Consider the following 24573-nt stretch of genomic DNA (forward strand, 5'->3'; position numbering starts at 1 on the left):
GGAATCGTGAAAACATTTGACTCAGTGACATTTTTGGGCATTATTTGAATTGCAAAGGTGGGAGAACTCACTTTCATGGCTAAAATCCATCTGATGTATTGCCTTCAGACATCTGCAGGAGGTGGTAAAAATATGTCAGGATTGCTGTTCTGACCTAGGCTTCACAGAATCACGAAGCAGACTCCTTGTCCCGACAAAAAACCCTTTTGATTAAGCTAAGGTGAATTCCTCTCATACACATCCAGCGAAGTCCCAGTAATCAATCTTTCAAGGGTGAATTTACAATTACAGACCTTATCAGGTTTGGAGAGCTGCCAGGCCGATATCTTCCAAACGCAATGCTGTACAAGAAAATACTTGGCAAGGAGTCTCTGAGAGTCAAGAACAAATCTTCACACTAATTGTCTCCTGCAAACTCCATTCCTCTTTCGCTCCTCTTTATGCCCTATGGGAGGGGGCATTCACCATCCACCTGTGCCTTTACTCCCAAGTCGGCTCTTGTTGAGTGGTGGGATTCAAATTTTTTTACTACTGGTTCTGTGGACATGGCTTGATGGGCATGGCATGGCTTCGTGGGCGTGGCAGGGGAAGGATACTGCAAAATCTCCACTCCCTCCCGATCAGTTGGAACTCAGAGGCAGAGAATAGATGGGGGCAGGGCCAATCAGAGCTGGTATTAATCGGTTCTCTGAACTACTCAAAAGTTCTGGTACTGGTTCTCCAGAACTGGCCAGAACCTGCTGAATACCACCTCTGCCCTTGTTCCTTAACTGTTCCCTTCTCCTGGAAGCTCTGCGCATGTGCACACTGGGAACAGGCTCCAGCTGTCCTTCTGCCCCACTGATCTCCAACTCCAAAGGCAGCTGACAACTGACAGACAACCCTTGGCCCCATCTCTGCCTCTGACGCAGAGCCCTCACCAGAGCCTTCCCCAGACTCCAAGACTGGCCCATGTTCCCCCCCAACCTCCTCCCTGTCTGAGTCTGCCACCAGCTCCGCGGGCGGGCCACAATAGCAACCATGACTGCACAAGTGCCACCTTGACTTTTTTTTAACAGCCTGTTTTCAATACCTCTGTTGCTCTTTTACCTGATCCGGCTGTTTTTCAAATACGAAAATGAAGCAGCATTAATGGATACAAGAGTTCATTTTTCCTTCAAACTTAGCTCAACACCGAATGATTTTGCTAAAAAATGCAGCCTGTAGCAATTTGGGAAACAAGTCTGTCCTGTTACAGAGCCAAGACAATGATTTAGAGAGAGCCGAGGTGGCGCAGTGGCTAAATGCAGCACTGCAGGCTACTTCAGCTGACTGGAGTTCTGCAGTTCAGCTGTTCAAATCTCACCGGCTCAGGGTTGACTCAGCCTTCCATCCTTCCGAGGTGGGTAAAATGAGGACCTGGATTGTTGTTGGGGGCAATATGCTGACTCTGTAAACCGCTTAGAGAGGGCTGAAAGCCCCATGAAGTGGTATATGTCTAACTGCTATTGCTATTTACTGCTCTCAGAGGAATCCTGGATTAAGCTGGGAAGCTTCATAACTAAATAGGCTCAGTGAAGCAAGAGGTCCTTTTCAGTGGATTCTAGCACAGCAGCTCCTTCTGCTTGGAAATACTGAATTTAGCAACTAATGAATATCAATGTACCTGAAGTTGTTAATCATCCCTCTTTACTGAAATGTAACTCTTAGGAAAGATTAAGGGAGCTAAAAACTCTTCGTGGAGGGCACTACAAAAATATTAAACAAAGCCTGAAATATAAAACTAGAGAAGCTTGTTGTATAGGTATAAGCAGCAGTGGGCAGCTGGGAGTTCGCAGGGGTTTGGGTGAACCTCTAGCTAAGATTTTGTGCAGTTCAGAGAACCCTCAAATCCCACCCTCCTCTCCCCAGAGTCCCCACACGGCCCATTTTAGATGCAGGTAAGTGTAGGGCGTGCGCGAAGACTTGGGGAGGGTGCAAAATGGGCCTACCAGAAATTTGGGAAGACCAGAAAAGGGCCCATTTCCATCCTCCAGAACATGGGAGGCTGTTTTCGCCCTCCCGGAAGCGCGAGGAAAGCTTCTGGAGTCTGAGGGCAAAAACACACACCCCTCCCCGCCACGGCGCAGGACGCCGACCAGGCCACGCCCACCGGACAACCGGGCAGAGAACTCCTTGCTAAAAATTTTGAAGCCTACCCCTGTATATAAGCCATTGGTGGCGCAGTAGTTAGAATGCACGATTGCAGGCTAACTCTGCCCATTGCCAGAAGTTCGATCCTGGCCAGCTCAGCCTTCCATCCTTCCGAGGTCAGTAAAATGGAACCCATGATTGTTGGGGGCAATATGTTGACTGTGTAAATTGCTTAAGAGAGGGCTGTACTTAGCATTTCTGACACCATCCTGTATGAACAGAAACTTTGTTTAAAGATTTCTATCAGAGACAACGCATCCCTGAGGCTCACAACATAAATCATTCTCCACGCCGCAAAGAAGTTTCAAAAAGATTTTGTATTATAAATATATTGTCTTTTTCACAAAGCCCCTCCATTGGAAAATAAGTTTGGTATTGTTGGTAAGGGGAGTATGCATTTTCTTATACATATGGTTTCATACAAATTCAGACTCGGTAGATAAGGCACAGTGCTCTATGTTTAAGTAAGAACTGATCTTGTCTCCATGCCTTCGCGGGGTAAAATTGTTCTTCCTTACAGAATAAAAGCAGCAGTACATTTAAAATTACAATCTTGAATCACAGTGAAATTTAAAAAGAAGAGCCGTACTTAGACACACACACAAAAGTCATTTTCTACAACCTGCCTTCAAACAGCATCCTCCGGCATACTCAGACAAAGCATAACTGCAGTTCTGTTCAAGCCTTTTATATGTGGACAGTTGCTGGCACATTTCTTGGAATTAGCTCAATTTATTTGTGAGGCATAAGGGGAAAAAACTATACTGGGAGGGAGAATTTGTTTCTGAAGTTTTTTGGCACTTGAAAAAACCGGACCATCAGGAGTGAAGGTCCAGAAAACACAACTGGCTAGTAGAAATTTTGAAGTCAATCAACTCTGGTTTATGACCCTTAGCCCCAGTTCTACAGAAGTGTTCGGGCATTTGAAACCAAAGAAACAAGTAGAAGTGATATATAACACCTTAGCATCCAAGCAAAGCACTTGCCAGATGATGAAAAGTTCATATATCCATTCTGCTTCCTTCCCAAGCTTGGTGTCTCTGCAGAACATTTTTAGCCATGGCATCTTACGGTTGTTAGAAATGAAATATATCGTTCAATTAAAAAAAAACATTTAAATGGATATATCTGCAAAATATATAGATGTATATATATTTTGTCTGTAGATAAAATATTTCATGTAGACGAAAGAGTGATTGGCACTGGAGACAAAAGTTGGAGTGGAATATTAGTGTAAACTATCACTGTTAATCAAGGCAATGAGAAAGGGGGAAATAATTTGGACTAAAAAAATAAAAAGGGGACTGATATCATTCAAACTCTGATAAGGCACACCGTCTTCGAAACTCTTGCCCACGTTCATGGATCCATTTATTGGACACTATAAAAAAAGAAGAAAGGAAGTATTCGTTAGCTCATAAAACTTTCATCCTGCCTTCCCTTCAGAAGCTCAAGACAATGTACACAGCATTTGTTCCTCCAATTTGTCCCCACAGCAGGGCTGTCAAACTCCTGGGCCATGGGCTGGATGTGTCATGCACTGACCACGCCCATGCCCGGTTTAGCGAAGGGGGGGGGAAAAAGTCCTGATATGTTCAGCAACCACCAAAAGGGCAGGTTGGGCTGAAAGACAACGACAGACCCTGAATTAGCGAGTGAGATTTCATGGACGAGGGTGAAGATGAACCTACTTCTCCCCATTTCTCAACCAAAACCCTAACCGGTGATTTACACCTGGTTATATTTAATGATCAATCCACCTATAGAAGTGTCACATAAACTGTAGCACATAGGTAGTCCTCGATTTATGACCACAATTGAGCCCCAAATTACTATTCCCAAGCGACACAGTTGTTAAGTGAGTTCCGCCCCATTTTACGACCTTTCTTGCCACAGCTATTAAGCGAATCACTGCGTTTGTTAATTCAGTAATACGATTTAGAGTGAATCTGGCTTCCCCCATTGACTTTGCTCGTCAGAAGGTTGCAAAAGGTGGTGCACATGACCCTGGGACACCACAACCGTCATAAATGTGAATCAGTTGCCACGTATGACTATAGGGATGCTGCAACAGGTGTAACTGTGGAAAACGGCCATGTCATAAGTCGCTTTTTTTCAGTGCCACTGTAACTTCAAGCAGTCACTTAATGGATGGTTGAAAGTTGAGGACTACCTGTATTTATTATTGGGATAAGGAAAATTAGAGTGCTATGCTTGAACCATGTCTGTCAGCCCCGAGCCCAAAGACAACACAACAAGATTCAAACAAGTCTAATCCTTTATTTGCTTAAAGCTAAAAGACAGTCTTGCCAAAAAAAAAAAAGCGCTATCCTTTTTCTAGAGCAGGGGTGTCAAACTCAATTTCATTGAGGGCTGCATCAGGGTTGTGTTTGACCTCAAGGGGCCAGGGTAGGTGGGGCCAGCTCGATGTCACTCATGTCAGAGACGCCTGTGGTGGCCCGAGTGCCCTGCCAGGGAAACTAGGCTCCAAAGCTCCTATTTCGACTGCCGCGGCCTCCTGCAACCTCTGCCAGTGAAAATGGACCTTGGAGAAGGGGGCCTGCGTGCGGCCTTCGCGAGCTCCATTTTCATTGACAGAGGGTTGCAGGAAGCTGTGGCAGCCGAAAACTGAGCCCGATTTTGCTGGCAGAAGCACTGTGGGTCGATCCTTTGCTGTTTCCAAGGTGACTCCGGGGGTCACATCTAAGTACCCTATGGGCTGGATCCGGGTCCTAGGTCTTGGGTTTGACACCCCTGTTCTAGGATATGGCTATTCTGAACCTCTTCCTCCTTCTCCTACCAGATCAGGTCTGCACTGTCTCTTAGTTCATTCCTCTGGAATGAGCTCCCCGCAGGGATTCGGACCCTCACCTCTCTCCAGGCCTTCCGAAAAGCCGTCAAAACCTGGCTTTGCCGGCAGGCCTGGGGGTGATGAGTTCCCTCCCCTCTCGACATGTATGGCTGTGCGACTGTTGCTTACTTTTATTATTTGTATTTCGTTTTTTATGTTCCCCTTTTTCCCCCTTGAATTGTTCGCTGCCCTGAGTCCTCCCGGAGAAGGGCGGCATACAAATAATAAAATTCTATTCTATTCTATTCTATTCTTTAATCCAGGCCTTTCTCTGGGAAAGTTCTGCGGTGCTAAAATTCTCCTCACTGCACATTCCATCACAATACTGAAGTGTCAAATCATTTTTCAAGCTACAAACGGGTTCTGGATTTGGACAGGGGATTCCCAAGCTTCACATAGATCTCTGCTAAGAGGCACTTAGCATCTGAGGGAGCATTAAGTCATTCTCCACCCCCCCAATCCATTTCTACATAGCCCGTGTCGTAAAGGTATGGATTAAACAACTTCTCTTCACAGTTTGCAATGGAAGAAAGAAAAAAATAAAAACAAAAAACTTGCAAGTGTGTTTCCATTCTGATTCCCCACTCTTCCTGCAAAAAGTTTAATAAGTCCTCCCACTTGAGACATTTCAAGAATCCTCCCATACAAGAGGTAAGGGAAGAAGGAAGGGGAAGGAGAGGAGGAAGGAAGAAAGTAGAGAAGGGAGAGAGGGTGAAAAGAAAGAGGTAAGGAGAGGAGGATGGAAAGGAGAGAAAGAGGAGGAAAGAGGGTAGGAAGGGGAAGAGGAAGAGCAGGAGTAGGAGAAAGGTACGGGAAGAAGGAAGGGCAAGGAGAGGAGGAAGGAGGAAAGTAGAGAAGGGAGGGAGAAAGGAAAGGAAGATGGAAGGGAGAGAAAAGGAAGGAGAGAGGGTAGGAAGGGAAAGAGGAAGAGCAGGAGCAAAGGAGAGGTAAGGGAAGAAGGAAGGGGAAGGAGAGGAGGAAGGAGGAAAGTAGAGAAGGGAGGGTGAAAAGAAAGAGGTAAGGAGAGGAGGATGGAAAGGAGAGAAAGAGGAGGAAAGAGGGTAGGAAGGGGAAGAGGAAGAGCAGGAGTAGGAGAAAGGTACAGGAAGAAGGAAGGGAAAGGAGAGGAGGAAGGAAGAAAGTAGAGAAGGGAGGGAGGGAGAAAAGAAAGGGAAAATAAGGTGGTGTTACAACAGGAGGAAGGGATGGTAAACAAAGCAACCCAAACTGTATATTATAACCTATTAAATGAAATAATAAATGTATAAGAATGATAAATGTTAAAATACCTGTAACCAAACGACATGCTGTATGTGATGATGGTTTTTTTTGTGTGGTTTTTAAAAAAATTGTTGTGTGTATGTGTTGTCTATGTAGTAAAAATTATATATATATATATATATGTATGTATGTATGCATGTATGTATGTATGTATGTATGTATGTATGTTATATTTGTGCTGATAAATAAATAAAGGGAGACTAGTATAGATCTATTTCAAGCTATTTAGCTCTCATCAGCTAGCCATACCCTTACTGGGAATCGAGCCTGTGCTGTATTGCCTCTAAGGCAGATGTGTTCACCATTGAGCCACAGAGCTCGACTCCTTATCAGCCAGCCAGGGTGAAAGGTATCTATTTAGATTTTACAACCCCCGGTATGCCCAAATATGGGAGGAAGATCACTACTGGAGTCGAGCTCTGTGGCTCAATGGTTAACACATCCGCCTTAGAGGCAATACAGCACAGGCTCGATTCCCAGTAAGGGTATGGCTAGCTGATGAGAGCTAAATAGCTTGAAATAGATCTATACTAGTCTCCCTTTATTTATTTATCAGAACAAATATAACAAATGTAACAAAAAGGCAACAGTAAAAAAGTATTGGGGTTCTGTCTGGATGGTCTCTTGTGACGAGCCGAAGGACAGAGAATGGAAGTAGTGATCTTCCTCCCATATTTGGGCATACCGGGGGTTGTAAAATCTAAATATATATGTGACAAGCCGATTGACAGATGATGGAAGCAGTTAGCTTCCTCCCATAATTGGGGCTTACCAGGGGTTGTAAAAATCTAATAGATACCTTTCACCCTGGCTTCGCTGATAACGGATAAGAGCCTGTGGCCTAATGGCTAAGAAGTCTGCCTAGTATGTAATATAGCCCAGGTTCAAATCCCAGTAAGGGTATGGCTAGCTGATGAGAGCTAAATAGCTTGAAATAGATCTATACTAGTCTCCCTTTATTTATTTATCAGCATAAATTAAATATATATATTTAATTTATATATATATATATATATATATATATATATATATATATATATATATATATATATATATATATATATATATATATATATATATATATATAAACCCTCCCATACAGGATTTAAAAGCAATTAAAATCTTATCTTTCAAATTTCATACATACCCCATTTGTTACCAACTAATACCGGACATGCGGCGTGCCGGGTACTGTAGTCACCTTCCCCGCTTGGGAAAAGATTGTACCAAAATACCGCTGTCCCCTAGTAAAACATAAAGTAACAGCAAGTTATTTTGGGGGATTAACTTTTGAAAAATGCAATACTAAAGAGGAAATATTGCAAATGTAAATATTCTCCAAGTGCCGGAGAGGATGTGGCAAAGCACACTCCATCACCCCTGCGTTGGTTTCTAATATTTCTCAAATGCTGCATTTCAGAGGATGAGCAAGATATAGGGAGTTCTCAGTTAACAACAATAATTGGAACTGGAATTTCCTTCGCTAAGTGATGAGATGCAACATCATGTGACAGAACTGCTTAGCAATGGCAATCCTGACACTTCCTAGTGCCGTTGTTAAACGAATCCCACCCAGACATTAGTTGAGGATCCACCAAGACCACTTCCACTCACCCTGCCAGGACAAACTACCAGAGTATAAAAAGAGAGCAAACCCTATTCCCAACCAGCACTGATGAGGTTACTTAGTTTGATAGTGAAATGTCTGCAAGAAAGCAAAGGATGAAGGACCTCTCATTTCAACCCTGAGCTACAAATATTCTCCTCTATGAGGATCAACGCCAATACAAACCATTCCTGGTTTGGTCCATCCCAGCTGTGAGGCTCAATAAGGCAAGAATCTGCCATCATTTCAACTCCTCTGACCCACTTTATCTTCCACCCCCTCCACCTCTCCCCTTTTGGCCATCCTGAACTCCACTGCCTCTGACACCACCACTGCTCCAGGTGATCTTCACTGTCTTCTTCCTCATGTTCTGACCGAGGCTTCCCAAGAGTATGAAGCAAACTCCTGGTCCCAACAAAAAATCCTTTTTATTAATTTACTGTGAATTCTGCTCATTCACATCCAGCAAAGTCTTTCAAGGGGGAATTTACAGTCACAGACCTTATCTGGCTTGGAGAGCTGCCAGGCTGATATCTGCAAAACTTGCAAGATTCCAAGAGTCACGAACCAATTAAGTGAACTAATTGTCTCCTTCAAACTCCACTCCCCTTTTGCTCCTCTTTTATTTCCTCTGGGAGGGGCCATTCATCGTCCACCTGCGGCTTTACTCCCAAGTCGACCCCTGTTCTTTAGCTATTCCCTTCGTCTGGCAACTCTGCGCATGTGCACACAGCTGTTTGTCTGCCTCACTGATGTCTGACTCTGAAGGCAGCTGATAACTGTCAGATGCCCCTGGCCCCATCTCTGCCTCCGACACAGAGCCCTCATCAGAACCTTCTCCAGACTCCAGGACTGGCCCATGTTCCTCCCCAACCTCCTCACTGTCCGAATCTGCTGCCAGCTCCACTGGCGCTGGTGGGCCACAACACCTCCTACTGCTGAAGAGGCACACCTGGCCCGGACCTGTGCAAGGCAGTTGCAGGCTGAGCCAGGTCTTCTTCCCAAGGACACTTGTGACCTTGTTTAAATAATGTGTAGCTTACTCTTGAGGCTTTGGAAGTGGAGCATAGGGCCGTGATGGCAAAGCTATGGCACGTGTGCCAGAGCCGTGACCCGTCAAAACCGCGCTCGACTAAGCCGCGCCCGATTAAACCGCGTCGCTGACGTCATCAACAGGGCGACAACAGCCAGAGCGGAGAAAGAAGGGCGCTTTAAATAGCGCTTTGAAAGCAAGCCGATTCAACTTAAGGTAAGGGTTAGGTTTAGGGTTAGGTTTAGGGTTAGGTTAAAGGTTAGGTTTAGGGTTAGGTTTAGGGTTAGGTTAAGGGTTAGGGTTAGGGTTAGGTTTAGGGTGAGGTTTAGGGGGGTTAGGTTTAGGATTAGGTTTAGGGGGGTTAGGTTTAGGCTTAGGGGTTAATTTTAGGTTTAGGGTTTACAGCGTGCTTCTGTCTCCGCGCTGTTGTCGCCCTGTTGATGACGTCAGCTACGCGGTTTAGTCGGACGCGGTTTAATCGAGCGCGGTTTTGTGGTGGAACCGCCAGAGCTGCCACGCAACACCCTCTCTGATGACACATGAGTCGCCCCAATTCAGCTCTGCAAACAGTTGATACCACCTTAGTTGGCTTCATAAGAAGATATAAAGAATTCCTTGAGCCAATATATGATAAGAAAACAAAATGGAATGGATGGATGGATGGCCTGGTCTTTTCTTATCTTTCCTCTAAAAGTGTTACTTCCAAAACCCAACTCTCATTTTTCTGCCAGCAAAAATGAAAAGATACCAGAACTTTTATGAGGTACATAGAGCCGAGGTGGCGCAGTGGTTAAATGCAGCACTGCAGGCTACTTCAGCTAACTGCAGTTCTGCAGTTCGGCTGTTCAAATCTCACCGGCTCAGGGTTGACTCAGCCTTCCATCCTTCCGAGGTGGGTAAAATGAGGACCCGGATTGTTGTTGGGGGCGATATGCTGACTCTGTAAACCGCTTAGAGAGGGCTGAAAGCCCCATGAAGCGGTATATAAGTCTAACTGCTATTGCTCTTTCTTTCTTTCTTTCTTTCTTTCTTTCTTTCTTTCTTCCTTCCTTCTTTCTTTCTTGAGCCGAGGTGGCGCAGTGGTTAAATGCAGCACTGCAGGCTACTTCAGCTGACTGCAGTTCTGCAGTTCGGCTGTTCAAATCTCACCGGCTCAGGGTTGACTCAGCCTTCCATCCTTCCGAGGTGGGTAAAATGAGGACCCAGACTGTGGGGGGCGATATGCTGACTCTGTAAACCGCTTAGAGAGGGCTGAAAGCCCTAGGAAGCGGTATATAAGTCTAACTGCTATTGCTATTGCTACATGGAGAGAATGGCCAGATGGTCACTTTACATGCACACCTTCTGCTTACCTTCTTTGGCCAAACACTGGCTCCGACTTCAGGGAATACAGTTGCTCCTCCCGCTGCCACGTCACTCATCTGAAAAGGAGAAAAAGTGACTATCCATTCACAACTCTCTTTGAACCCTAGCTGAAAAGCAATCCCACAGATCCCATCAATCAAACCGATAAAGCAAGGTAAAATTTTGACGGCACCAAAATTATTTATGCTAATTGAAAGAAAGCAATAATCGAAGATGGCAAAAGGCTGCTTTGGGAAAATAGTAAATATAACTCAGTAGCACAGAGGTGCATATATGCTGATCGTATGAATGCTGATGGAACTATATTGTTAGGTTATGGACAAGGGAAATGCTTTTAGGATTATGGTGGAAAACTGAAAGAAAAAAACTTGTCCTGTGGATATTTGCTCTGAAGAAAGATAAATTCCATGTTGGGAAAATCAGGAAGAAGAAAAAATGAGAAAATAAAAAGCCAGCAACATCACCATGTCTTCATAAAGCTTACAATATAACCTTATTTGGTTCATTTTGTGCTTTTTTGTGATATAACCTTGAAAAGGGCCAGAAAAGTAATTGGATTGGATTTGGATTGGATTTATTTCATTTATATGCCACCCTTTTCCCCGAAGGGGACTCAGGGCGGCTCACAAATCAGTCAGGGAAGGGGGTACAGACAGGGAATAAAAGACGAAACATAACAATACAATTTAAAACACACAACAACCATACCATTCGAGGAGGGGGGGGCAAAAACTCTTTAGCCCCAGGCCTGTCGGAACAGCCAGGTTTTGAGGGCTTTGCGGAAGGCCTGGAGGGTGGTGAGGGTTCGAATCTCCACGGGGAGTTCATTCCAGAGAGTCGGAGCAGCCACAGAGAAAGCTCTCCTCCGGGTAGTCGCCAGTCGGCATTGGCCGGCGGATGGAATTCGGAGGAGGCCTAATCTGTGGGATCTGATCGGTCTATTGGAGGTAATTAATCATCCCAAGCAACACCATAACAAGGAAAAACTCCATCCAGAGTTACACTGGGATAAGACAGGTGGCCAATAAATGTAATAAAAAATAAAAAGTGAACACAGGTGAATATAAGGGATATGACAGTTATAAAGAAAGCCAATTGAGAGGTATTTCCTCCCATTTTCTCAGAACTAGAACTGAGATCTTCCAGTGAAGGTGAACAATGGGAAATTTAGGATAGGATAAAAGAAATGTGTATGACCCCTTCTTATGAATACCTCCACTATCAACGCTTTGGAACATCTTGCCCCCTCAAGTCGAGATCTGCTCCCACCTTCTGACCTTCCATAAGGACCTGAAGATCTGGCTCTGCCAATCGGCTTGGGACCCCAATGGGAGTACCGTATTTTCCCGTGTATAAGACACTACTTTTTTGTTTAAAATGTTTACTTGAAAATGGAAGGGTGTCTTATACACTGGAGGCCGAGAGGAAAAGGTGTGGCCCACCCCATTCCTCCAGCTCTGCCAGACAAGCCTCTACCTTATATGCAGTTCTATCATTCATCTCTATTGCAGTTGTTTCCTGTATCACGTTGCTCTCTAGGTTTCACCTCTATATTTCCTGTGATGCATTTCCTGTTCTTGTTTTTTATTTATTTATTTATTTTATTTTATCAATTTCATATATACATTCACAATTATATGATCTCATAACTGTTATTAATAATATGTATTTATAACAATTTTTCCCTACTGTTGACAATATACTTGAAGATTGCTTTTTTAACATCCCATAGATCCATCTTATCTTACAACGGTCCTACTTCTTCTTCCCTCCCTCCCTCTTTCCTTCCCTCGTTTCTTCTCTCCTACTCCCCTTCCTTCCCTCCCTCCTTTCCCTTCCCCCCTTCTCTCCTTCCCTCCTTCCTTCCTTCCTTTCTTTTCTCCTTCTCTCCTTCCTTTCCCCCTTCTCTCCTCCTTCCTTCCCCCTTCCTTCCCTCCTACATTCCCTCCTTCCTTCCCTCCTTCCTTCCCTTTCTTCTCCTTCCTTCCCTCCTTCCTTCCCTCCTTCCTTCCTACCCCCTTTCTTCTCTCCTTCCTTCCTTCCTCCTCTCCTTTCCCTTCTCTCCTTCCCCTTCCTCCCCTTTACCCTTCCTCTGTTCATTTCCTGTTCTTGTATTACTCACTCTCTAATAAGATGTCTTCTGCACAGTGATGGCTTGTAGTGTGCTTACTTACTCTACATAAAACATGGGGGTGTCCTACACATGGTGGCATCTTATAGATGGAAAAATACAAGGTAACATGCTGGAAGTGGTTGGATTAAGAGAAAACCTCCCCCCCCCATGCATCTTGCTCCCTTCCTTCCCATATTTTTAATTTAATCTTTATTGTTATGAAAAATATTTATTCTTCTTGGTTTTACTAGCTTTCATTGCTGTAAGTTGCCCGGAGTCGCCTTGAACTGAAATGGGCGGCAAACAAATCTTAGGATTTTCAATATTTATTTGAAGGGGGAAAAATACAGGAGGAAGAGGAAATCTTTTGCTCATGGCTCCTTGATGGGTTTCCCAGAAGCATTTTGGTTGGGCACCACGATAACAGAATAATGGCTTAATTGGCAGCACAATGGTAAATTAATGTTTCGATGTACAAAGTTCTAAATCTTCAATTAAAAGTCACAGCTGAAGTACTGTACTATGAAAACTGGTTTGTCTGCTTGACAGACTTCAGGGAAGCGTTCTCATTTAGAGGTGACAATCTTAATTTAATGTGCCAATTCTCTGACTTAGAATATGTCCAGCGGTATAGTCTGGTACACACAGCACTGAAGGGGACAATCTTTGATTTGATCAAGCACATATATTATATTCTTACTGGATATTTATGATAAGGGATATCTAGCTAAGGACACTGTTTTATAAAAATTGGTTCATTCCATTCACCTTTAAAAACATAACTCATGATGTACAATACAGAATGTTTCTCCCAAACTGCCGTGTGTAATACAAAACATTTGACCTTCTAGGGTGCCATAACAAATCAGAACACCACCAACACACACACACAACCCCTCTGTTGTGTTCTTCAGCAACTGATATTTTCTTTCCCACTGAGACAAATTCCTTGACTGCATTGTAAGTGTGGACATCCTAACATCTTATCTTACTTACGTAGAATAGCCACGTAGCAATTCTATTGCCGGTACCCAGTTCTTTAAAGGCATCGGGTTCATCTTTCTGTGTTCAAAGACATAGATGGTATTAGAAGTAAAACAACAATGGCACCCAGAGGAAACATTTTCAAATATAACTCTTCTTGGAATGTCTGAAAAGCAAGAAAAAACTGTGGCAGGGTTTTCTCCTTGAAGTTAACATTGTTTTATTCGGGTTTTATCTGAATAGCTGGGTTACGTAGCTAGTCCACAAAATTTTTAAGATGCAAAGCAGGTTGTTATTCCTCTACCTAATATGCAAGGGGAAATCTGCAACACTTACTTGTTGAAAACTCTCTTCTTTTTGGAATGGATAAGAGAGCCTATGCTCATGAAATTGATCAACAACATTTTTTTGAAACCTACCCAGGGTTGGCCTTCAAATAATTTAGCAAGGGGTTCTCTGCCTGGTTACTGGGTGGGTGTGGCCTAGTCGGCTTCCTGCACCACGGGGGGGGGGGAGAGGATTGCCCTCCCTGGCCTCCAGAGGCTTTTCTCGTGCCTCTGGGTGGGCAAAAACGGTTCCACCACAAAACCGCGGTCGACTAAAGCGCGCTCGACAAAACCGCGTACCTGACGTCATCACAGCACGACGAAAAAAGCACGCTGTGAGCTGTAAAGCTAAAATTAATGCGTAAACCTAAACCTAACCCCCCGAAACCTAACCCTAAACCTAACCCTTAACCTAACGCTAAACCTAACCCTAACCCTTAACCTAACCCTAAACCTAACCCTAACCCTTAACCTAACCCTAAACCTAACCCTTAACCTAACGCTAAACCTAACGCTAACCCTAAACCTAACCCTAAACCTAATCCTAACTCTTAACCTAACCCTAAACCTAACCCTTAACCTTACCCTAAACCTAACCCTAAACCTAATCCTAACTCTTAACCTAACCCTAAACCTAACCCTTAACCTTACCCTAAACCTAACCCTAACCCTTAACCTAACCCTAAACCTAACCCTTAACCTAACGCTAAACCTAACGCTAACCCTAAACCTAACCCTAAACCTAACCCTAACGCTTAACCTAACCCTAAACCTAACCCTTAACCTAACCCTTAACCTAACCCTAACCCTTAACCTAACCCTAACCCTAACCCTTAACCTAACCCTTAACCTAACCCTAACCCTAACCCTTACCTTAACGTGAATCGGCTTGCTTTAAAAGCGCTTTTTAAAGCGCCCTTTTTGCTCCGCGGTCGTATTTGTCGCGCTGCTGATGATGTCAGGTACGCACTTTAATCGGGCGCGCTTTAGTGGACCGCGGTTTTGTCGTGCCACGGGCAAAAACGGCCTCCCCAGGTTCCAGAAGCCCTCTGAACTTCCGGTAGGCCTGTTTTTCGCCCCCCCCAAGCCTCCCCGTGCACTCTGCACTTACTTGCCTCCAAAATGGGCCACGTGGGGACTCCTAGGAGGGGAAGGGTAGGCAGGGCCAGCCAGGAGCGGGATTTGGGGGCTTTCCGAACTGCCCAGAATCTTAGCTACAGGTTCTCACAAACCCCTAAGAACCCCCCCAGCAGCCCATCTCTGAACCTACCCCAACAATGCCAAGATATGTAGTAACATGCTATCCATTTATGCTGTCTTTGTAACAGGTCACTGTGATGCAAAGGTTCACTATTTTGCAATCTCCTAAAATTGCAGCTCTTTTGAGCCAACGTTTTATGAATGCCTGCAACACATCAGGGATAACCTTCTACCAGATCCTATTTTTCCTATTTTACAAGATCTGATGTGTTTTGGGGAAATTCATTATGCAGTTGCCTTTAATCTTCTGTTGACATTTTTAAAGCCAGTTCCATTGCTTGAATTGATCTGGATGTACAGTGGAACTTGAAAGATTAATGGTGATATAAAGTCTATTGTAAGGTACTACAATTCCAATGCCACAGGCATTACTGAACAAATTCTTCTCTAAAGCACTTTGGGTTTTCCAAATAGTCCATAAACCATCAATCATCAGTAAACAGAACAGACTTATGTAAATCTCTTTATGCCCAACTTCCAGAGTGCTACAGTTCCTACAAAACGAAGTCTCGCACATCTAAAAATAATGTTTTAAAAATCCAGACAAGAAGGGATTGTATGCTGTCCACTAGCTGCAATTCAAATCAACCAAACAGCTAAATTATACTTGTCAGTTTAACCGTGTTCTGCCAATGCAAACAGAATGTCTTTCATCCTAGAATTACAAGATAAACCTTTTCTTGCTGGTAAACTTAATTACTTTCACATGCAGATGTTTAAAATAGTTTTTAAGCATTGCAGTGCTTCCTCCATACTGTTAAGTACTGCAAGTTTCTTCCCTGTGCGTAATTTAAATCGGAGATTTTATCTTTAAATGTCTAAGAACAATCTCACCAGCAGGAAACGCTTTTCTATGAATAGAAAAGCTCTGTCTTTTCCAGGAAAAGATCTTCTTTAGAAGCCCTCCTTCCAGGTGTAGAGAAGCATTTGAGTGGTGGCTTATTAGATTGACTTACAAGCAGTCAGTGACCATTTAAATTTACGATGGCACTGAAAAAGTGACGTAAGATTATTTTTCTCCCTTGCAACCGTTACGGCATTCTCACGGTCACACGATCAAAATTTGGACGCTTAGCAACTGGCATGCATTTATGACGGTTGCAGTGTCCCAGGGTCATCGACCTTTGTGACCTTCTGACTAGCAAAGTCAATGGGGAAGCCAGATGCACTTAGCAATCGTTTTACTAACTTAACAACCGCAGTGATTCGCTTCACTGTGTGCGGCAAGAAAGGTTATAAAATAGCAATAGCACTTAGACTTATATACCGCTTTATAGTACTTTACTCTAAGTCAGTGTTTCTCAACCTTGGCGACTTTAAGTCCTGTGGACTTCAACTCCCAGAATCCCCCAGCCAGCGCTGGCTGGGGGATACTGGGAGTTGAAGTCCACAGGACTTAAAGTCGCCATGGTTGAGAAACACTGCTCTAAGTGGTTTACAGAGTCAGCATATTTCCCCCAACAATCTGCGTCCTCATTTTACTGACCTCAGAATGATGGAAGGCTGAGACAATCTTGAGCCTGGTCAAATTAGATCCGCCAATCTGCTGGCAGACAGTGATCAGCAGAATTAGCCTGCAGTACTACACTCTAACCCAGTGTTTCTCAACCTTGGCAAGCTGGCTGGGGAATTCTGAGAGTTGAAGTCCGGACGTCTTCAAGTTGCCAAGGTTGAGAAACACTGCTCTAACCACTGCGCCACCATGGCTCAAAATGGGACAAACTCACTTAATAACTGTTTTGTTTAACAGAAAATTTGGGCTTCAACTATAGTCATAAGTCAAGGACTACCTGTATTATCCAGTGATCTCGGGGAGATTTGTTTGACACCTGGGCTCTAATATTTTTCAAACCATGTATGTACAGTATGTATTAGCTATTTTTTTTAATCTTGTTTCAAAAGCTGGGATATTATTTGATTAATGATGTTGCTGCTGCTGCTGCTGTTATTGCATTTATCTTGTAATTATTTTGCACTGATTTTACATTTCATGGTTTTCTTTCTTATAAATCACTATTTTATTCTAAGTAGCCGTGATAAGGCCTGTTAGTGGCTGGAATAAAAGCGTCATTAAATAAATAAAATATTAAACTGAAATACATTGGGCATTTTATGTAGCATAGTAGAATTTATAACACAACACTATAGAAGTTCACAGGTGCACTGCAAAAATATTAGGACAGAAATTAAAGTTATGCATGAACACAGGTTAATACACTGTTGATTTTGAGAAACACATCAGAGGATTTTAAGCAACAGCGTGAATCAAAGTTTGATCTTGTGTTAAGGCAAGAATTTTTAAATTACTGTCGGACAGGCTGGTTCAAGAAAAATGTTAATTGAAAATGTTACTTTACACCAATGCTCCATAAATCACCATTTGAATTTATCCACATGTTTTGATTAAAAGATAGTTCACTAAGAAAAAATATAAACAGGCATTGAAATGCAGATATACTGAATTTCAAAATCATTCTATTGTTAGTTTTTGGATCAGTGCAACACTTTAAACCAGGGGTACAAACGGTGAGCTTTTTAATGAGCTAAATTTGATAAAGTTAATATAATTAAAAACAAAAGCTGACCATTGCTGTCTCTATGCCACTGATATAATATCAAGCTTTATCACTATTCCCAATGATTCAGCAATCTTTTTCTTAAAGCACTTTCTATGAAGTGACACTTTTAACTTTTTCCTGGCAGAGCTGGCTGGAGAATTCTGGGAGTTGAAGTCCACAAGTCTTAAAGTTGCCAAGTTTGGGAACCACTGCCTTAAGGGTTCACTGCAACTATTTTTTTATCGTTCAAATGGTGGTTTAGAAAGCTTTACCCATTCAGATGGATTAGATCACTCCAAAGCCCAAATTTAATACATATATAAGACACTTTGGACAGCATCCCAAAAGCCTAAAATCCGCAAACTTTTCCTTCACCCATCATTTTACTTGCCCGAGCAAAGTCATAGTGAGGCTCATATTGTCCTCCAACTCCATAATTTGCTACCTGGAAAAAAAAGAAAGAAACACAGCACATATGAAGGAGCCCACGATGAGGAAAGACTTACCCTTCCAAAATCAAAATGAGGCTCGTACTGGCCTCCTACTCCGTAATTGGCTACCTACAGTAGAAGAAGCACAAACATCTTGTGAAAGATCTAAGACGGGATCTCATACGCTTGATTCATTTCTAAGGGGAAATCTGGCTAAAAAGACAGTAGAACAATTTAAGTCTTCAGAGTCAGCCAGTCTCCCCAAAGCAGGGGTGTGAAACTCAAGACCCATGGGTCACATCCGGGCTGCGATGTGGTTAGATCTGGCCCATGGGGCCGTCCTCGAAAATTTATCAGGCCAGCGTGGCTTCGGCCCCGTCTACCCAATGCGAAGAGGAAACATGGCAGCAGTTTGGGGGCTGGCATCAAGCTGGCCCCACCCACCCAGTTGGCCCCACCCAGTCGGCCATGCCCACCCGGTCAGCCATGCCCGGGCCCCAGAGGTCAACTATAGCCCTGATGCAGCCCTCAATGAAATTGAGTTTGACACCCCTGCCCTAAAGGCACGTCCAGGTAGTCCTCGACTTATGACTACAATTTAGCCCAATTTCCAATGCTAAGCCAGACAGCTGTTAAGTGAGTTTTGCCTCATTTTGCAACCATTCTTGCCTTAGTTGCTAAATGAATCACTGCACTTAAGTTAGTAAAATGGCTGTTCAATAAATTTGTCTTTCCCATTGACTTTTCTTTGTCAGAAAGTCACAAAAGGGGATCAATGACCTCGGGACAGTGCAATAGTCATGAATACAGGCCAAGCATGTGGATTTTGATCATGTGACCATGAGGATGGCGCAACGGTTGAAAGTGTGAAAAGGAGACATAGGTTGCCCTTTTTTTTTGCAACTTTGGTCACTAAACGAATGGTTGTAAGTCAAGGACTACCTGTGTGGGCAACTGCAAAAACTAAAGCAGGAACTATTGCAGACTTGCAAATAACACTTAAGGCATTAAGTGTTACTGAAACGTATCTGAACGTATTATTTCAGCAGCCCTCACAGATACAAAGTTGAAAGTATTGGAATGCTTGATATGGAAGATTTTTTTTTTTATGCTTTCAATTTCATTCATTCGTAAAGTGAAAGTTTATCGACTTTGTTCATTTTCAAGTTTCAAGTTTATTAGAATTTGTATGCCGCCCACTCCCATAGGGACTCTGGGCGGCTCACAACAGACAAGAAACATTTAAAATTTAAAAAATAGAAATAAAAAATAAAAAAATACAGTATTAAAATTCACATCACCCATTCCATCTAAGCGGGGCTGGATATCAATCAACAGCCCCATACCTGATAATTTTGTATCTGATAATTTTAATGTTTTTAAACATTTTATTCTGAAAGCCACCCAAAGTCATTTGACACAACATGAGTGATAAATAAATAAATCAAATAAAACAAATAAATTCTGAACTGGGTTTGATTATATGTTTAAGAGTTGGGCATCAACTACATTCTCTATTTTTAAAAAATGAAAAAAAAATCAGAAGGAAAGTTTGGGAAGTGTAAATAATGGACTTGTGCTACTTTGCCTTCTTTTTCCTCTAAGAAAAAAAAACAGAACAACAAAACAAAACTGATGAGTGACCATAGGATTGTCTAATACAGTGGTTCCCAAACTTGGCAACTTTAAGACTTGTGGACTTCAACTCCCAGAATTCTCCAGCCAGCTCTGAGCTGGCTGGAGAATTCTGGGAGTTGAAGTCCACAAGTCTTAAAGTTGCCAAGTTTGGGAACCACTGGTCTAATAGGATTAGAATTTAGCAGTTTACCTGTGATGAATATCCTATATTTAGACCAGGGGTAGTCAAACTTTTTATACCTACCGCTCACTTTTGTATCTCTGTTAGTAGTAAAATTTTCTAACCGCCCACCGGTTCCACAGTAATGGTGATTTTATGAAAACCTAATGAAAATGTTTTTAAATAATGCTATGAATTTTTTTTAAAAAAGTCAATTAAATTTTAAAAAAGGAAAATGCTTCGGTATCGGACAAAACCCCTACCGCCCACCATGAAAGCTGGAACGCCCACAAGTGGGCAATAGGGACCAGGTTGACTACCACTGATTTAGACAATGCCGATAAAATACAAGACTAGAGCTGTATCACAATGAAGACAAGATCCTCAATTTACAAAAAGTGTGGAGATTTGGCACGTGGCTCTTTGTTTTTCAATCCTTCTTGGGGCCATCATGCTAACCTGGTCAGTCACATACTTCCCCCCCCCCCCCAAACTCACCTGGAGTTCCTCAGCGGTTGAAACATCCAACCCTGTCAGATCTTGTATCCTTTTATTGATACGCGCCACTACAGGGTTTTCATATCCAGATAGCCAGGCACTAAAAATGAAATTAAGAGTATTGTTCATGAACAGTAAGATCTGAGTGTTATTATTATTTTTATTTTAGTATATTTTATTTTCATTTTCATTTTCATATACTCACATGTATACCCCATACAGTATTAAACAGTAATTGCATCAATTCCTCTTGTCGACAATGCCCCAGAAAATAAAAGCCCAATATACCTCTTCCATCCTCCATACACCTCTTTCTTCCACCACCCTCCAACTTTCTATCTTCCCTCCATCATCCCCCTCTACCCTACTTCCCCTCGCCCTCTACCACTCCTCTCTCCAGATCCGCTCCCCCCCTTCCCTTTCGCTTCCCCCCCCCATCCTCTCTCCCATCCCTCTCTACAAATCTTTCTTCTTTCCCACTCCTCCTCCCCTCAGTGTATTTCCACTATATGTTAATGTATTTGGCTTATCCTATTTTTAAAGAAAAATTAGAGAAAAACAGTATACATGTGAAGTCACATTGCATTGAGAACTAACACTTCGTGTCTAGCCTAATGTAAATCCCTCCCTCCCTCCACCCTCCACCCCGCCCCCCTCCTCCTCCCCACCCAACTTCCCAGAACCCGTACACGGTATAGATTTTTAACAAACACAGTCTAAGATCTATTGAGAAAAAAGAAATAAAGAAATTAATAACATCTCTACATTGATCTTAGCTTCTTCTTGCTAAGCTAACTTTAAACAATTTAAATCATTCCTGATCTTAAGCATAGGCTAACTGGAATTTCTTGGTCCCGCATTTATTTTGTATATAGTCAATCCATTTTTTCCAGTCTCGTTTATATCTCTCATTTGAATGATCTTTAATATTAATTTTCATGACCAATCACAAACTAATTTTAATTGTGCAAAGTTGTCGATAAAACGTAACCTAAATGTAATTTACAAGAAATATTTTTAAGTCCACACACTGTTTCTGCATGTAATGTAATTCAGACTTGTTTAGGTAGAGCACATCCATGATTAATTTTAAAAAAAGAATCTGCTTAGTCAAACTTCAGATAGTATCATGTCTACCACAGTGCAACAGGATTTTATAGTCCTTTAGGAACATTATATTCTGTGAGGAATGTATTATTTCCTGCATAAGATTTCTGGGGTAATGTAAGTGAAGTAAATTAGTGAACTCAGGGTCTCTTATGTTGCATGTGTCAGAAAAAATACTGAATCCCTGCTTTAGAGCAACATATTTCTTCATCGTGGAAAAAATGGAAAGTGGAAAAAACTTTACTTAAATATGTACTTATCCAATTCTCACAACTATCATGAATTCTATGAATCAAACTTTTCTTCCCCTTCTTTGGTGCATCATATAGGTAGTCCTCAACATACGACCAGAACCGAGCCCATAATTTCTGTTGTTAAGTGAATTTTGCCCCATTTTATGACCTTTCTTGCCCCAGTTGTTAAGTGAATCGTGGCAGTTGTTATGTTAGTGACATGGTTGTTAAGTGAATCTGGCTTCCCCATTGACTTTCGCTTGTGAGAAGGTCGCAGAAAGGGACCACAGGACTACGGGACACTGTAAGCATCATAAATGCGAGTCAGAATCCGAATGTAAATGATGTGACCATGGGACTGTTGCAATGGTCATAAGAGTGAAAAATGGTCACATATTTTTGGTGTCGTTGTAACTTCAAATGGTTACTAAACTGTTGTAAGTCGAGGACTACCTGTATTCTGGGGTGCACATTTCAAAGAAGACTGAATGACCCAAAGCTGCAAGAGAATCCAGGATTGCTGTCAGAGTGCGCAGTATGACTACTATTTTGGGACAACCCAGGAACAAAACACAGTACACAGAGGTTTTGTCTTTCTAACAGAGGTTTATATACAAGACGTATGTATGTATGTATGTATGTATGTATGTATGTATGTATGTATGTATGTGTTAGGCAAATATGAGGCAATCAATCAATCTTCAACTGTACACAGGGAACCACAATGGAGACAGAACAGGAGGAGGGAGGGATGCCCTCACATGGCCTCCCTTATATATACAGCTTCTTAAAGTGGCAGTAAGCCTGCTGACAAATCCTCATGTCATCATCTCGGTTTACAGCCTTACAGCAGCTGGTCAAATTGGTTACATTGTCATTACCCTGATAATTACTTTGAAAAATCATCAATGACCACGGAAGGATTTGAGAAATCCTGTGCATTCTGCTGGATTGGAAAGACTGAAGTTATGCATTTACTCCAGCAGATTTGCTATCTTCCTTTTTACAGGAACACAACAAATCCCTAATCAAGAGCAGCAGATCACGAACCAACAGAGATGACAGAATCTTCAAGAGTATGGAGGAAATACAGCTGAACTTTTGCCAGATATAGAATGATTTTTTTTAAAAAAAAAACCTTGGTTAATGCACTTGTTAGTATATTGCTGGCATACTGTTAGTGTTGCAGATCGTTAGGACTGTATATGAAACAAAGCAGATAAAAAAAGAACGTCTCATCTCAAAATAAGATGAAATTACATCAAGCGTTATCAGGAAGAGTTATCTCCCAAAAAGGGAATTACGTTTACAGCAACGAAGGTGTTAATAGTAATGAATATGTACCGTGTTTCTCTGAAAATAAGACATGGTCTTATTTTCTTTTGACCCCCCCCCAATATGGCCTTGGTCTTATTTTTGGGACATGTCATATTTTCGGGAAAACATGGTAGTACTTCCCATATTCAACTAATGAGCAACTACCCTGTTTCTCCCAAAATAAGACCCTGTCTTATTTATTTATTGCCACCAAAAATGGCACCAGGTCTTATTTTCAGGGTGAGATGTCATCCACTGACTCATCTCACTTATCCGCATCAAACCACCCACCCCACCGGCCTCTTTGTCACTATCAGAGGCCTTCAAGAACTTCTTTTTCTGGCGAAACCAGCAAGGCTTTCCTGAAGGCCTCTGCAGCCGATAAAAAAGCTCCGGATTGATCGGGAGTTCTGTTATCGGCTACAGAGGCCTTCAAGAAAACCTTGGCGGCTGCAGCAAAACAAATGGGCCAAGGTGTGCAAGGCTTTTCTGCAGCTGTCCAAAGGTTAAGTAGTAGGGAAGCTCCACCACCCCCCATCCCCACCCTAGCTTAATTATTACCTGTCTACCCTGGAGTGCGTGGGGTCTTAACTAGGGCTTATTTTGTAAGGGGTAAGGCTTGGGCGCAAATGCAAAAATCAAGCTACAACTTACTTTCCAAGTAGGTCATATTTTGGGGAAAACGAAGTACATGTAGCTGGGACTCCTGGTTGATATTTCATATATTGTGATATTTGACAGTTCAATATCTCCTAGCAACTAAACTAAAAAAATAATAATAATGTTTTCTCACTCTTCTTCTTACAGAGAACAAAATAAGATAGTAGCTCTGTCAAAAGAGTAATTCTACACTGTTGGGCTTCAGCAACCTACAATTTGTCCATCCGCAGTGTATTCTCAGAAGTCAATCGGGTTGATTTAGTTAAGATTTGCTCTCAGTACATCTTTACAAGAGTGCAATTCAATGCATGGCCCTGACACAGGGCCACAATGGAACGCAGCCAGAGGTGGGTTCCTACCAGTTCGCACCAGTTCGGTAGAACCGGTTCGTCAAATCTACCGGACCGGTTAGAAGAGGTTCCACCAGTGGACCCGGAAAGCAGGCCACACCTACAGAAGAGGTTCCAAAAATTTTTGAAACCCACCACTGACACACACACACACACACACACAGAGAGAGAGAGAGAGAGAAAGAGAAAGAAAGGAAGAAAGAAAGAAAGAAAAAAAGAAAGAAAGAAAAAGTGAGAGATGAAAGGAAAAAAGGAAAAAGGGACAGAGAGACAAAAGGAAGGAAAGAGAGAGAGAGAGAGAGAGAGAGAGAACACATGGCCAGCAAGCCACTCCCACCAGGTCACATGACTGGCAAGCCACTCCCACAAAGGAGGCCATACCCACAGAGTAGGTTCAAAAAATTTTTGAAACCCACCACTGAACGCAGCATTAAGTCAACCAGAGTCAAATAAGTCAAAAGCTTTCTAAATTACTCTGGGATGGCGTTTGGCTACTAACCAGCTTTTAGACCAGTATTTCTCATTCTTGGCAGTTTTAAGGTGAGTAGACTTCCGATTCTCAGAATTCCTCCGTGAGTCTTACCGACTGGAGAATTCTGGGAGTTGAAGTCCACCCATCTTAAAGCTGCC

General features: G+C 42.6%; 1 protein-coding gene across 3 annotated transcripts in view; it reads right to left on the reverse strand.

The window, feature by feature from the left end:
* Positions 1 to 2659: 2659 nt before the first annotated feature.
* The window catches only part of P4HA1 (prolyl 4-hydroxylase subunit alpha 1), a 60974-nt gene continuing 39060 nt past the window's right edge, over positions 2660 to 24573 (reverse strand). For 2 of the 3 annotated variants that reach the window (XM_032231934.1, XM_032231935.1), the window contains exons 10-15: positions 20277 to 20376; positions 18056 to 18109; positions 13418 to 13483; positions 10296 to 10364; positions 7452 to 7548; positions 2660 to 3553 (exon numbers count right to left, since the gene is read on the reverse strand). In XM_032231934.1, the coding sequence (XP_032087825.1) occupies positions 3483 to 3553; positions 7452 to 7548; positions 10296 to 10364; positions 13418 to 13483; positions 18056 to 18109; positions 20277 to 20376 (457 nt within the window). In that variant the 3' untranslated portion in view covers positions 2660 to 3482. Of the gene's footprint in view, positions 3554 to 7451; positions 7549 to 10295; positions 10365 to 13417; positions 13484 to 17940; positions 17995 to 18055; positions 18110 to 20276; positions 20377 to 24573 lie in introns of all 3 variants that reach the window. The other variant, XM_032231936.1, reaches the window with a different exon arrangement.

This window comes from Thamnophis elegans, chromosome 15 (genome assembly GCF_009769535.1).
Source record: "Thamnophis elegans isolate rThaEle1 chromosome 15, rThaEle1.pri, whole genome shotgun sequence".
Lineage (NCBI taxonomy): Eukaryota > Metazoa > Chordata > Lepidosauria > Squamata > Colubridae > Thamnophis > Thamnophis elegans.